Source organism: Cucurbita pepo, chromosome LG06 (assembly GCF_002806865.2).
Source record: "Cucurbita pepo subsp. pepo cultivar mu-cu-16 chromosome LG06, ASM280686v2, whole genome shotgun sequence".
Lineage (NCBI taxonomy): Eukaryota > Viridiplantae > Streptophyta > Magnoliopsida > Cucurbitales > Cucurbitaceae > Cucurbita > Cucurbita pepo.
The window spans coordinates 2,100,885-2,113,080 of NC_036643.1; the positions used below are offsets into that span (position 1 = coordinate 2,100,885).

Here is a 12,196-nt window from a genome sequence, read left to right on the forward strand (position 1 = left end):
AACCGAAAAATATTTATTATTTATTATTTCTATTGATCGTAGTTAAATAAATAACTAACAAATTAACGTTTAAAATGTTGAGATAAATACAACATAAAATAGTACACTAATAATGTAATTAACACTGTAATTTAACATTATAACTATATGCAAATACACCCGGCCACGTGCTTGAATTTCTACTGTCGAGCGAGAAAAAATGAAAGGTAAATAAATGATCAGATATAGTCGAACGTTGGGACTATTATCTTCTCGATAAATTTCATACATTTGTGGATGAAAATTATCGTCCTTTGCTGACCAACCACTTTCGTTGTCGGTTTCTTATGTTCCACGAACCGATGTTTCTACTAATGTCGTTTTTTCATAATGTTTTTCTTGTTGTCTCCCTCACGAACACGTTCTTCTCCCATAAGCATTTCTCAATTTTGTTTTGTTACTTTTTTTTACTTATAAAATGCGTTATAAATATCTAAAAATAAATATAAAATAAGAACTAATTATCAAAATCAAGTTTATTTATTTAATTAATTAAAAAAAATTAAAATTAAAAAATGTATTAAATATTTTTTAGATATTAAAAGATAAAATAAAATATTTTCTTTTTACCGCATTAGATCTATAATATAACCAATTTAACCTAAATGGAAACAGCCGAGTAAAAATTGCATAAGAAATTGGAACAAGGGGAAGATCTGGGTGATTCTTTTTGTACCGCCGTCAGCTTGGCTATCGATCATTCGTTCGGCGGCATTTTCCCGAGAATCAAACAATCCCGTTGGATAATTTGTTTGGCGGGAAAAGTTCTTAAAAAGGAAAATTGAGGCGGCATCTGGTTTCTACTTTTATCGGATCAGTAGAAGTAGAACGTACTAAGTTTTTGTATCTGTAACAAGTTTCCGATCCTCTAAGAATCACTGTCATGGCTGATGTCCTTCCGTCGTGTCGGTCACCGGCGGCGGACGAGCTGTCGGCGAAAGAAGAGAACGTCGATGGTTCAGCAATGGCAGTTGATTCAGACGTGAATTTTGAAGCCGAGGTTATGAAGTTACGAGGTCAATGGGAGTTGGCATCGGTTTTGAACTTCTTGAATGTGAGTTTGTTTTCCCGTTTACATTGCCTTTCCTAGGGAGAGGAAGAAATTGCGTTCGATACTGCATTGGTGATGAAATTAATATGTTTATTTATTTAATTTTTTTTTTTCCATGGAGGTTTTCGAGCCGTTAATTGGGAAAAGCTTGAGGATATCGGCTGAAGATATTGAGAAGGGTTTGATAAAGCCCGACAGTTCATTAGCTGAACTCCACATTGTTCTTTTGAAGGTTGAAGATTTTTTTTTTCTTTCATATCTTTAAATGCACTGATCATCAATTTTCATTACTAAACGACTGTTTGTGTCTTTTCTGGTGGCCATCTCACTCAAACTATGATTTCGTTCTATGCATCATACATAGGCGTGTGTTTTGGTCATATGAACGTCGTGATGCATCTTCATCATCCCTCGTGTCTATTAGCATCGTCTCGAGGATATTTCATTTATCTTGTCAATAATTGATGCCTTCCATTGGGAATTTGGGATAGAGTGTTTTTGTTGGTCTCATTTAGGTCTTGTTTTTGTTGGTCCCATTTTGTATACATTTCTCAAAACTTGTTTTGAATGAAAGTTTTAACGACACCAATGAAAACAGCATTCATTTACTTCGTTGTAGTTATTCAACAGGTAGTTATCTCTTAGAAGTGGAAGCCCATCTCTCGTGGTGCTTTAGACAAGGTTTGTGGGATTATAGAGCCCTTGATTCACTAATGTGCTGTTTATGTTATCAGGGTATCCTACCACCTGTAGGTAAAATGTTAAATGGTTCTAATGCATGGGTGACCGTACTTTGTAAGAAGCTCGCCCAATGGTGGCCTTGGGTAAGTTACTGTTCGTACAGTCGTGCTTAGTTTAGTCTTCTGTTTTCGCCCGTGTCAGTAGCATAAGAATAACATATGAGTGTTTATTGCAGGTTGCTGAAGGGGAAATTCCAATTAAGGCCTTTAAAGGGTAGTTACAATACTACTATTTACTTGTATGACATATCTGTATCTGCATAATTTTGAAAATTTATTGATTGTATCTTCGTTCCATTGTTTCTTTTATACAGAGAGGAGATATCAAATTACAAGAATCTTGATCCGACAAAACGCTTACTGCTTCTAAAAGCTCTATGTCAAATTCGAGCTGATGTATTGTTTCGTATCTTTGTTCATTTTCATTGCTTACTTATATGACCATTCATTTTTCTTATTACCATTATGCTTCAGACCGTGGATTAATATGATCTATTCTTATTTGGTCCATGTTTCTTATTGAATAAATTTGGGTACGCATTTGGAGACTGCTTTATATGTGAACTATTTTGGATAATGTTCTATAATTTTTTTTTTTTTGCCTATTAAAAGATTTTGTTCTATATACTTTTATGGCCCTTTTATTTTCGTATTTCTTCATCTAAAACTTATCAAAATATCTTTGCACCATGGGGTCTTCACGAACTTGAATGATTTATTTAATTTGTTCATTTGCAGCAAGATGATGCAGTATCATATATTAGCGACTGCTCGAAAGATAAAACTCAAATATCTTGTTTCCAGAAAGATAAATTTGGAGGAGATGGAAATGGAGTTTCCTATTGGTAATTTGTTGAAGTTATTTGTCTTCATCAAATTTCTGAAGTCTGATTATCAACTGTATCAGTAATTCTTACTGTGATTTTAGGTATGATGGGAATCCATTTGTTGGTTATAGACTATACAGGGAAGTTATCAAATCTGATAGAAAGAAAAAAGGTAAACAAAACGGAAGTGTTTCCCTTCCAAAGTTTAGCACTCGATGGGAAACAATGGCCACAAATCTCGAGGAATTTCATAAAGTTAAAGTATGTTGACAGTCCCTTTCATTTTGGATTTGAGGTCTGTTACCAAGGGCTTAGAAATCGTAATGACTTCTTTCTTGCAAATGGCAGGACAACCTTTTATGCAGCAAGATCAGCAGTGAATTTGCTGTTGGAAGGAAAATTGAATCAGATGCCATTCCCGTTCTTGAGAAACTTCGGAAGGTTGTCGTTGCCTAATCATTATGGTTTTGTGTTTGATTAATTATTATGCTTTGTATTGTCAATTTGCTAGTACCATGTAAAAGTCGTAGATTGATTCTGATTGGAGATCAACTAGTTTTTTGTGGTTATAAAGCCTCTGCTTTTGTATGTTGCAGAACCAGGAAAGGTCATTGAAACGCAAGCATAGAAAGAGCATGCTCTTGAATGGCTTTAAGAAGCCCTGCGTAGTTGGAGTTACTCGCACTTGTCGGATTCGTGCACCTGTGAACTATACATTTGGTATAGAATCAAGTTCCCTTCACTATTCTTTTGGTTATTAAACTAACTGCTTTTGAAATTTTCAGACGTTTCTATTAACCAATGTATTGTCATTTTCACTCTTTTGTCTTAGTTGCTGTAATATTACAATGAACACACACAAAGGACGAAATGGCTTGCCATTTTGGAACTATTCCTGCTTTGTCAGTGATTAGAGTTGGACTTGGAAGAATAATGTTCTGTCTCCTATTTAGCATGTAGGTCAAGATGACTGGGTGGAGTTGATTCTAATAATCTCTCTTAATAATTGATCAACATTCTGGTCTTTGTTGATGGGAATTTGAAAATTTTGCCAAAATATGTTTTATATTAGAAATTCGATCTATGTGCACATCCACACTTTTTATATTCTTAACCACCTCCCACTAAAGTGTTGATTTGTGGAATGCTGTGCAGAGGAGTACAATCGGGCTATTGATGACGCCATAGGGATATCTAGGTAAACATTTTTCGTCTCTCTCTCTCTCTTCATAAATTTGGAAAGAAAAAAAAATCATATTTCTTTGTTTATAGATTTACTGCATTCTTTATTTATTTTCTAACGTTCTGATCAAGACCAATATATATTTTTTCCAGTGACATCTTTGACTTTTAATGGTTTTATGAAATAATATGTGTATATATATATATATATACCTTTATGGTGGGTATTATATTCTCCAATTTTCTCATGTGAAATAATATATATATATATATATATATATATATATATATATATATATTCATATGTAATTGTCTAGGGGTTTAGACTCAGCCTTCAATTCCATGTTAAAACGCCAATGAACCCTAAAACTTAGACCTTATAGATTAATAGTAAATTTATTCCTTTTGTCAATACGTAAACAAGTCTCTTTTTTGTTTGGATAGACTATAAAGAACAAGTTATTGAGATGAGAATTAACCAAAGTCAATATAATATGGTATAAAAGACCGACCATATATTCATTCCCTTGTTTCGGTGGCAGAAGTTGCCATATGTACCTGGTTGCATGGAAAGCTAGTTGTGTTTATGCCGAGTTCACAGCTTTTGTAGGGCAATGTATTCATTGTAGTCTACTAATTTCAGACACTTGTTCTTAAAAAATATTCAAAAAAATCAGTTGACACTAGGTTCAAATTACTCTTAGTCTTAGCATGCCCACAAGTATACAAATTTTGGCTTTAATATTTGGATATCATTTTCCCTCTAGGATGTGAGTAGTAGTGTTGCATTTCAGGACACTTCGATGTTGGTTACTGCCTATCATGCAGGAGGTTTGTTGTGCAGCCGTTTGTTTGTTCATCAATTGCTTTCAACAGCAGGAACAGTAGGGGCCAATTGCTATCTCAGTATGGTACGGTTGTAGGAACTCAATTTTGTAGTTTGTATCTTGGAATCCAAGGAATTATCCTGGATAGTATCTTTTTATTTTTATAGGAAACAGAAACCTTTTTATTGATAGATGAAATCTATGACACAAAATCCTAGCTGTGAGTAATTACCAAAAGCACCTCCAATGTCAGGAGGGACGATACATTATAGTTACAAAAGGGAGTAGAAAAGTTTACTCCAAGTTAATGCAAGAAAAGGTGTAGATTCAATGAAAGTAGAGTACTTTGTTGCTCATCTGTAAAGATCTGCACATTTCTTTCCAGCCATCAGTTCCAATAGAAAGCATATATAAAGTTCTTCCTTAGGATCTTCTCGTTGAACGGATGGGTAAAGGACTCCAGTTGCGGAATATGCTTTTGCCGCTAGTAATTAAGCATCTTACTCAACACTAAGCTTCCTCTCCTTGTGCAGAACTTCCCTTCTTTCGCTAACTCGCTATTCGCCTCTAAAACTTGGGCAAGACCTTGTGACTTTACTCGTCCGAGGGATGTGTTATGTTCTCTTTGTTTATCTCTTCCATTCTACTGCATGGGTTTTACCTATAAACTTTATCCACCACAAGGTGCTGCACACTGTAAATTAAAACATCACCACAGTTATTAAACGTTTGAATTTCGTTCAGGAACGTGAAAAAAACTGATGAAAAAGAGGAAGGGATGATGCATCACAAGCGCAATAGAACAGATGTTTCTACTAGTGGGAAATCAGTGGATGCCTGTGGAAACAGCGACGAGTGCAGCAATAATGACACTGGAAGCAACACAACCAAAGAAACTGATCTTGACAGCGCTGCTCACATTGATAAGAAGAATTATGAGGACAACGACGACAGAAGCAACGATTTCGATTCTGATAATTTCGATGCAGAAGAGAAGAATGAAATGCTTCAATCCAAAGAGCCTGCAGGAGAAGTGTGCAGTAGGAGGGTGGATACAAGCAGGAAGCATCATGTTAGTAATGAAATTACAAAGGTGGGTGCCAAAAGTAGGCTGAGACAAAGACCAGTTCTTAACTCTGCCCTTGGAAATTGATACTGCATCTTGAAGAGCATCATGCATGCCGGCCGCTACAACAATTGGGTAAGGGCTTTTGATTCATATGCATTAATCAGTGCAGATATAATTTTCCTTGAATTTTAGTGTATTAGTAGGAATTCTGAATGACATTGGTTCATTGATGATCTTGAAATTTGTTGGATATCTTAGTGTGAATGCTTGAAATGTTGAAATATTAGTAGTTTAAGATGAATTGTAGGGTTTTCAGTATGGATGATTCATGTTTTTTTTTCTTTTCCTTCTCTCTTGATCTGATTTTATGAACTTATTTAATTAGTTTAAAATGTTAATTTTTATCCATTTTATCTTTTTATTTTTGTTTAAACAACCTATTTGGTTTTGTGTTGTTTTTTTTAAGGTCAGTGAATCGAGCACGGGCGTTTAAGCTTATGACTTCCAGGCAGGTAGTATATCAATTACTGTTAAGTTAATCTAACATTTTATGAATAGTCTTAAGTAAATTTTTAGATGGATATCGACATTTATTAATTAAGTTTAGTTTAACTTATCATTTCGTACCTACCAAGCTGAGTATAATTCAACTTGTAGAAAGTTTGAATTTTTAACAAAGACTTGAAATTCAAAATTTTCATTTTGTATATTGAAAGGGTTCGCTTTGACCGTTAAGAGTAGGTAACCCGTTTTGTTCTCTATATCTTTGTTTGAACAAACATTGAATACGACAATTCCTGAGGGTTCACATGTAGTTGAATATTTATTCGATAAGGGCTTATTCGATCTAATTGTACTACGTAATCCTTTGAGTGAGTTATTTCAGCTCCATGCTTTCGTTCTCTTCGGATTGACGTCATGTTATTTTGTTTGTCATAGAATTGACATAACATAATTAATTTTGTTACTATAAATAGTTATTTTACTTATTTTACCCTTGTAACACTCTTAAAAAAAAACTAAAAGTAGTACTAGGAATTGAATTTCTTAATTCAAATGTAAAAAATAAAAATTAATTATCATAGAAGAAATTCAAATGTAAAAAATAAAAATTAATTATCATAAACAATCTTCATGTGACAAATTTTTTTTTTTTTGTCATCAACTGATACAAAGTCACAACTAATGAAGTATATTCGCATAAATACTTTTACGTTCTCAATGTATTATTATACGTAAGATTAACGATACAATGTATTTATTTAAAAAGTCAATAGTTATTTTTTAAACAAAATATAAAATTTAAAGTTTTTTTTTTTTTTTTTGTAAATATATATATATTTTAAAATATTAAAATACCTGTAAATTTTATACATGTACCATTTTATGATAATATTGTTGTTTGTTTTTTTTTTTTTGTTTTATTCATTTATTATTTATTTTTAATAAGAAAGACAACTAGTTTGGAAGGTAATATTAGCAAAAGCATAATCAAATTTAATAAGGGTATTTAGGAAATAAAAAATATAATATAAATGAATAAAATATATATTTAAAATATTTAAAATATAAATACGTTGTACTAAAAAAAAAAAATAATAATAATAATAATTACCATCGCAAAGCCCATGGTATTTGTCCAGCCCATCTTACCAGCGCAGAGGTTTATTGCGCTTCCTTCTTCGTTACAATCTCTCCTTCATTGCCCTCAATATTCCTTCCCATTTCTTCATCTTCTTCCTGCAACCATGTCCGCTTCATCCGAAACTCCGATCGATGAGCCCCTGTCTGCTGGTGACGAAGCATCTAAAGCTGTCAGCAAGAAGGCCGCCAAGAAGGAGGCTGCCAAGCTGGAAAAGCTGCGCCGTCGCCAGGAAGCAGTCGCCGAAGCTGCTATTTCGTCTCTCAATGTCGAGGACGACCCACTCTCCGCTAACTATGGCGATGTTCCTCTCTCCGATCTCCAATCCAAGGAGGCTAAGGATGTCGCGAACTGGACTCAGGTTGGCTCTTTGACGGGGGAGCTTAAAGACAAGTATGTGATTCTACGGGGACGAATTCAGACGATCCGTGCTGTTGCCAAGAAGATGGCGTTTCTCGTGGTGAGAGAAAAGGGATTCACCGTGCAGTGCGTTGTATCGGAGCAGCCGGAACTCGTCAGTCGCCAGATGGTGAAGTATGTCGTTGGATTGAGCCGTGAATCCATTGTCGACGTTGAAGGAGTTGTGTCTGTGCCCAATGTTGCCATTAAAGGTGCTACGCAGCAGGTGGAGATTCAAGTGAGGAAAGTATACTGCATCAGTAAGGCAATGCCGAGTCTGCCTATAAATATTGAGGATGCTGCTCGTAGTGAAGCTGAGATTGAGAAAGCGTTGCAGGTATACTTCGTTATCGCTCACTTTCGATGTGTTCTTCTTCGTACTTCGATTATCTGTTCAGCTCGATTGTCTAATTTCCATTGTTCTTCGTAATTAATTTGGAGAATTTTAGAAGTTCCAAATCTAATGATTGTATTTTCTTTCATTCTATGTCTATTGAAGCTAATTTTTTATACCAAAAATAAAATAAGAATTTTCTAGAAATTACACATCCTGTTTAACGTCGGACTCATTTGTTGGCTGCAGGCTGGTGAGCAACTAGTACGTGTTAATCAGGATACGCGGTTGAACTACAGAGTTCTTGACATGCGAACACCAGCTAATCAAGGAATCTTTCGCATTCAATGTCAAGTTGGAACAGTGAGTTTTCTATCTTATTTTCTGTTTTCTGGTTCTAATTGTTTCATTTTTTTAAAATTATTAGAACAATTTCATTGATGTCATTACAAAAGAGGGGAGACCCCTGTTGGGAGATAACCAAAAACCTCTCCAATTGAAGGAGGGAGGTTAAGCTATAGTGATGAAAAAGAACCTTTACACCAAGTCACATCCAACTGAACTTTAGCATAAAAAAATCTACTAAAAAAGTATTCCTTAACTTGGAAAATTATTTTGTTCCTATCTTGCCAGTTACTACAGCAAAATTCCCTAATAAAATTCACCCACAGAAGCTTTTTTTTTTTTCATTTTTGAAATGATGACCCCCTAAAGTATGCGAGAGAAGAAGCTTTAGATTTTCAAATCCACTGTGCTAGAAAGGTGCCATTTCTTTTTTCGTGGGAGGATTTTTTTTTTTTTTTTTTCATTTAATGAGATGCAGCCCCTTACTTTCTCCATGGCCTTTCGAAATGAAATTTCTAATCACTCTCTATGGTTGAGGCCACCTTGACCAGTGTTTTAAATACAAACTTATAGTACGTAGGAAGTTTGATAGTGTGGCTTGGATGAGCGTAGGCCTTCCCCCCTTTGTTATATGTGTATTTTTCCAAGAGAGAAGCCTCTTGCCCACCTTTTCAGTAATGGGCTTCCAAAATTGTAGTGACCGAGGCTTGCCATTGAAGGGAAGACCAAGATAAACGGCGGGCCAATTTCCCACTTTGCAACAATATTTATTTGCAAGATCATGCACCTTCTGTATTTCCATATTTATGCCTAAGATTTCTGATTTTTTATGATTGACATTGAGCCCTGATGCCATTTCAAAATGCCTCACAACATTGAATAAGTTATTGAGAGCTTGTTCTTTTGCCCCGAGAATAAGATTGTATTGTCATTAAAGGTTTCTTTTAATTGTTGATCTAAATGGATGTTTCATATCATACCAAGTTGAAGCATACAGGCTTTATTCAAAGTTGACCATGATAGCTATATCTACTATTATCAGCGAGCTTGATTCGTGTTGCATAGTTCGACGGTCATCTTTTGAATAAAAAACTATTGACTGGTGGATCTTTGGTAGTTTCATCCATTAATAGTTGGAGTCTTTGATGGCGTCCACGTTTAGTATCATCAGCATAGCTTTCTTACTTGGTATCCATGATTTTTCCATGCAATGTCTTGTTTGATTTGTAGATTTATTAAGGGGATTGATGAGGCATGTTTACAGCTAGTGTTTGAGTCCTTAGCATTATTGTAAATGAAGGGTTTGCAACATAGATTGAGTTTGTTCTCATTATGCAGATATTTCGACAATTTCTGTTGTCCGAAGGCTTTGTTGAAATCCATACACCAAAATTGATTGGGGGTTCCAGTGAAGGTGGTGCTTCTGTATTTAGGTTGGACTACAAAGGTCAACCGGCTTGCCTGGCTCAGTCACCTCAGCTTCATAAGCAAATGGCAATCTGCGGCGACTTCGGCCGTGTATTTGAGATTGGTCCTGTTTTCAGAGCAGAGGACTCATTCACACATAGACATTTATGTGAATTTACAGGACTTGATGTTGAAATGGAGATCAAAACCCATTATTCTGAGGTAATGCTCTGAGTTGACTTTTTATTTGTCATGGTCATCTTTACTTGATACTTGATCTGATTTCTTTTCTTTTTCTATGCAGGTCATGGACATCGTAGACCGATTATTTGTCTCAATGTTTGACAGTATGAATCAAAACTGTAAGAAGGAGCTTGAAGCAATTGATAAACAGTATCCCTTTGAGCCTTTGAAGGTGAACTTTATTGATAACCTACTTCCCAGAAATCTTTATAGTGTCGAAGTGTTGGATAATCTTGTGGCTTTGGATTTATGCCAATAAATATGTAAAATGTGGATAGATGACTGAGTTTGGTAGTAGATTGATTTCTTCTCATTTCCATCTTTGATCCGAGTTCATGATTATGCAGTACTTGCGAAACACTCTACGCCTTACATTTGAGGAAGGAATTCAGATGTTGAAGGTGAAGTTCTCTTGTTTGTTTTTTGTAACTTTTTAATTGCAGTGCCAGATAAATTGTAGAAAGATCCCAAATCCCAAATGTCATGACATTTTCTTCTTGGTTATGAATGATTATCTACACAGGATGCTGGCGTTGAAATCGATCCTCTCGGGGATCTTAATACAGAGGCTGAGAGGAAATTGGGACGACTCGTCCTAGAGAAGTAATTCGTGTCCCTACTTCGAACTTCTTATGATGTTGTACAATTATTATATATCTAAAGCTTGCTGATCAAACTTTTCTAACTATAGGTATGGCACAGAGTTCTACATTCTTCACCGCTATCCTTTGTCTGTTAGGCCATTCTACACTATGCCTTGCCATGATAACCCAACTTACAGTAACTCATTTGATGTCTTTATTCGAGGTATACATTAAATATTATTTCATCACCATAAGTGTCTTGCTGGTGCTTATTCTTCTCTATCATTTTATGTAACAAAATTTTCTAATATATGATCCATGATAAGTAACTTAAAACTTTGTTGTTCACGCAGGGGAAGAAATCATTTCTGGGGCTCAGCGTGTTCACGTGCCAGAATTTCTTGCAGAACGCGCTCAAGCATGTGGGATCGATGTAAAAACCATAGAAACTTACATCGATTCGTTTAGGTATGTTTCTCTTATGCTTTTGTTTTCTTTTCCCCTTTACTCAAAGTTGAAATTTAATCGAATAAACGAAATCTAACTGTGCAATGCTTTCATTGCAGGTATGGCGCTCCCCCACACGGTGGATTCGGAGTAGGTTTGGAGCGTGTAGTGATGCTTTTTTGTGGTTTGAATAACATTCGGAAAACATCATTGTTCCCTCGCGACCCACAGAGGATTGCTCCTTAGAATTGCACCAGTAATAATGTAATTCCCGTTTTTGAAATTGACATTTTGTTGCCTCTTTCGCACTTCATAGGGAAAATATGAATTTCAGATCTCTGCAGGATGGTGTATTGAATACAATTGTTTGCAACGTTATAATGCAAAATTTGTTTTGACCAGCGTTGTTTGATTTAGATTTTTATTACAGTTTTGCCTTCGTTGTTTGAATTTGAAAATTTGACAACTCTTCCAAGTTTAGACACACTTGTGTGTTTAGATGATGGTAGAACTCTTCAATAATGACGACTGTTCTCCTGTGATGGTGTGTGGAAGGAGAGATTAGAGAGGCGGCCTAGGCAAATTAGGTTCATATAAGAGTTTTTTGAACTTTTCTTTTCGAACTTTACTTTATATTGTTTTTTTTAGACTTTTCTTTTTAGGCTTCTTCCTAATCCCTCGTGATTTTAAAACACATTGGAGCACACCCTTAAGAATATTTCGTTCTCCTCTTTGACCGGTGTGAGCAATTTTGGAGATAGGTTTTCACACCCTTAAAATGTTTCGTTCTCTTTTTCACTATTGGAAGAATGTTGTAATGCTTTTCACTATTGGAAGAATGTTGTAATGCTCTAATTTTGGAGATAGGTTTTCACACCCTTATGTTTCGTTAAACTCAGTTGCCACACTCTTACTCGCACTTAAGCACCCATTTGAAGACTATTTAGAACTAATTCCGAGACTAATTTGTCAAATTTTTAAAATTTAAGGATCATATGCTCAAACACAAGATGAGCATACAAAACAAGAAGATAGGTTGACGACACCAATAAATCCACTT

General features: G+C 35.2%; 2 protein-coding genes across 6 annotated transcripts; both read left to right on the top strand.

The window, feature by feature from the left end:
* The first annotated feature begins 666 nt into the window (after positions 1-666).
* Positions 667-6,496, top strand: LOC111796542 (DDT domain-containing protein DDR4-like). Of its 5 annotated transcripts, XR_002815372.1 has the most exons (13): positions 667-1,093; positions 1,212-1,322; positions 1,825-1,914; positions 2,007-2,044; positions 2,145-2,226; positions 2,569-2,675; positions 2,759-2,918; positions 3,006-3,098; positions 3,254-3,377; positions 3,813-3,855; positions 4,634-4,750; positions 4,834-5,115; positions 5,200-5,399. XR_002815372.1 is itself a non-coding variant. In XM_023679205.1 (12 exons), the coding sequence occupies exons 1-11, from the start codon at positions 923-925 to the stop codon at positions 5,817-5,819; spliced, it is 1,428 nt and encodes a 475-aa protein (XP_023534973.1). In that variant the 5' UTR covers positions 667-922; the 3' UTR covers positions 5,820-5,867; positions 6,202-6,496. The 5 variants fall into 5 exon arrangements, 4 of the variants coding, with proteins under 4 accessions (XP_023534973.1, XP_023534974.1, XP_023534976.1 ...); XM_023679205.1 differs by lacking the exons at positions 4,634-4,750; positions 4,834-5,115; positions 5,200-5,399 and adding exons at positions 5,411-5,867; positions 6,202-6,496; XM_023679206.1 differs by lacking the exons at positions 4,634-4,750; positions 4,834-5,115; positions 5,200-5,399 and adding exons at positions 5,411-5,867; positions 6,207-6,496.
* A 901-nt stretch (positions 6,497-7,397) lies between these two features.
* On the top strand, positions 7,398-11,537 carry LOC111797258 (aspartate--tRNA ligase 2, cytoplasmic-like). The gene is made up of 9 exons (XM_023680211.1): positions 7,398-8,113; positions 8,360-8,473; positions 9,794-10,084; positions 10,167-10,277; positions 10,453-10,506; positions 10,629-10,708; positions 10,797-10,912; positions 11,043-11,157; positions 11,256-11,537. Exons 1-9 carry the CDS (start codon positions 7,484-7,486, stop codon positions 11,380-11,382), a joined length of 1,638 nt encoding a protein of 545 aa, XP_023535979.1. The 5' UTR covers positions 7,398-7,483; the 3' UTR covers positions 11,383-11,537.
* The last annotated feature ends 659 nt before the right edge of the window (positions 11,538-12,196 follow it).